Genomic DNA, 2,167 nt, shown 5'->3' on the forward strand with positions numbered 1-2,167 from the left:
TGGATATGGTACAGTGTCATACTAGTACTTGTGCATGGAGAACGCTTCTGGTGAACGTCATTGTTCCTTCATTATGGGAAAATGTCGCGTTTCTCCACTTAAGGCAACATCTATTCCACGATTGGAGTTGACGACAGCCCACTAGCCGTCAGAACCAATAGCATGTTACTTAGAGAATTAAATATTCCTGTCCATCGTATTACATACTGGACCGACAGCATGGCCGTTCTACGTTATATTCAGAATAGTACGGCGAGATTTCCTACTTTTGTTGCAAACAGATAAGCAGTTATCCACGAAGGGTCACAACCAACTGACTGGAGATACATTAACACAAGGATGAATCCAGCGGATCATGCATCTAGAGGTATCTCTGCAGATGGCTTACTGAAACAGGAGAACTGGATCAAACCCCCCAATTTCCTGTTTGAACCTGAGGATCATTGGCCAACACCAGCTTCATACCTCACTGAAAGAGAACTGTTTGACAACGACCCAGAGGTGAAAAAGGTTACTGTAAAGACAATTGTCACAAAATCACAGGAATTACAAGAGAATACCGTAGATATTAACGAGCTTTTTCAACATCATTCGTCTTTGTATTTATTAAAACGTAGTGTGGCCTGGATTTTGAAGATACGAAAAGAACTGTTAAGACCTGTTCGTGTGAAAAGACTCGATTCGCACTCACTGGTACATGATGATTCTTGTGACAAGGCTTACATTTCATTTGAGGACTTGAAAGAAGCAGAGAGAGTTATACTTACTTTCATTCAGCGACAGGAATTTCCTACGGAAATAAATACCCTTGTGTCAGGAAACTCTAGTGTCAGTCATGGTAGCAGAATCCGGAGCCTGGATCCGTTTTTGGATGCTGGACTTTTGCGAGTCGGTGGTCGTTTACACAAGTCAAGTTTTCCACAGGAGATGAAAGGTCCAGTGATTTTACCCAAAGATCATCATGTTTCCACTCTAATTCTTAAACAAATTCATCAGGATCTACTACATAGTGGCAAAAATCACATGCTAGCAAAGCTGAGAGAACGTTACTGGCTTATCCATGCTCCATCTGCAATTCGGAAAGTCATATCAAAGTGTGTTACTTGTAGACGACTTGTAGGTCTAAGGTCGGAGAGCAAAAGATGGCAAGTTTGCCCAAAGATCGTATTATACCGGACGAACCACCGTTTAGCAGAGTTGGTGTCGATTATTTCGGACCATTTGAAGTCAAAGTGAAACGGAGCCGTGTGAAACGCTACGGTTTTATATTCACTTGCGTAGCTAGTCGTGCAGTGTATCTAGAGATAGCAGCTTCGTTGGATACAGATTCCTACATAGATGCACTACCTCGTTTCATAGTAAGAAGAGGACAAGTAAAAAAAATACGTTCTGACAACGGAACTAACTTTGTTGGTGCCGAACGTGAACTTAAAAAATCCATACAAGAATGGAACCAAGCACAGATCCAATCTGCAATATTACAAAAGAACGTAGACTGTCAGTTTAACCCACCAGCTGGATCACACTGCAGGGGAGCCTGGGACAAGTTAATTAGATTTATTCGTAAAGCCATGAATAGTGTACTAAAGAAGCAGACACTTGATGATGAAGGACTTCATACTCTAATGTATGAAATTGAATATACAGATCAACACTGTGACTTGGAGCCACTTACTCCAAACCATATGCTTTTGATGAAGAGGAAACCTAACCTTCCTCCAGGAGTCTTTGATAAGACAGATCTGTACCACAGACGCCGTTGGAGACAGATACAATATATGGCCAACTTGTTCTGGCATCATTGGGTACGCAAGTACCTACCACTTCTCCAGGAACGACAGAAATGGCATGATATCAAGAGAAACTTTCAAATCGGTAATATTGTGTTAGTTGTAGATTTGAACGGCCCAAGGAACTCTTGACCGATAAGAGTAGTGCATGAGACAGAAATGGACTCGTGCGTCAGGTGAAAGTGAAAACTGCGACAAACATTCTAACGCGACCTGTAGAAAAACTGTGCATGATCCTAGAAATGTTTGAGATGTGTTTACTGAGAGACTTTGAATATATGAATATTCTTCTTTATCATGTACATGTATTGAATTTGCTAGGTATCATATTTATCATGTGCATATATCATTTTTGATAAGAATTTAGTACAGTGTAA

At 40.7% G+C, this 2,167-nt stretch overlaps 1 protein-coding gene across 1 annotated transcript; it reads left to right on the forward strand.

The window, feature by feature from the left end:
• Window positions 1–339: 339 nt before the first annotated feature.
• On the forward strand, window positions 340–1,922 carry LOC134277820 (uncharacterized). The gene is made up of 2 exons (XM_062760126.1): window positions 340–1,105; window positions 1,282–1,922. The coding sequence occupies exons 1-2, from the start codon at window positions 340–342 to the stop codon at window positions 1,920–1,922; spliced, it is 1,407 nt and encodes a 468-aa protein (XP_062616110.1).
• Window positions 1,923–2,167: the final 245 nt, after the last annotated feature.

The sequence above is a fragment of the Saccostrea cucullata genome, unplaced genomic scaffold (genome assembly GCF_032062105.1).
Source record: "Saccostrea cucullata isolate Sc308-1 unplaced genomic scaffold, CSIRO_AGI_Scuc_v1 ctg1405, whole genome shotgun sequence".
Taxonomy (NCBI): Eukaryota; Metazoa; Mollusca; class Bivalvia; order Ostreida; family Ostreidae; genus Saccostrea; species Saccostrea cuccullata.

Bases quoted from the DNA above. Each gene is read 5' to 3' on its own strand.
- LOC134277820 (XM_062760126.1), top strand. From the start codon at position 340: ATGAATCCAGCGGATCATGCATCTAGAGGTATCTCTGCAGATGGCTTA. The intron at 1,106-1,281 runs GTAGACGACTTG...TCACTTGCGTAG, and splicing joins CATATCAAAGTGTGTTACTT to CTAGTCGTGCAGTGTATCTA.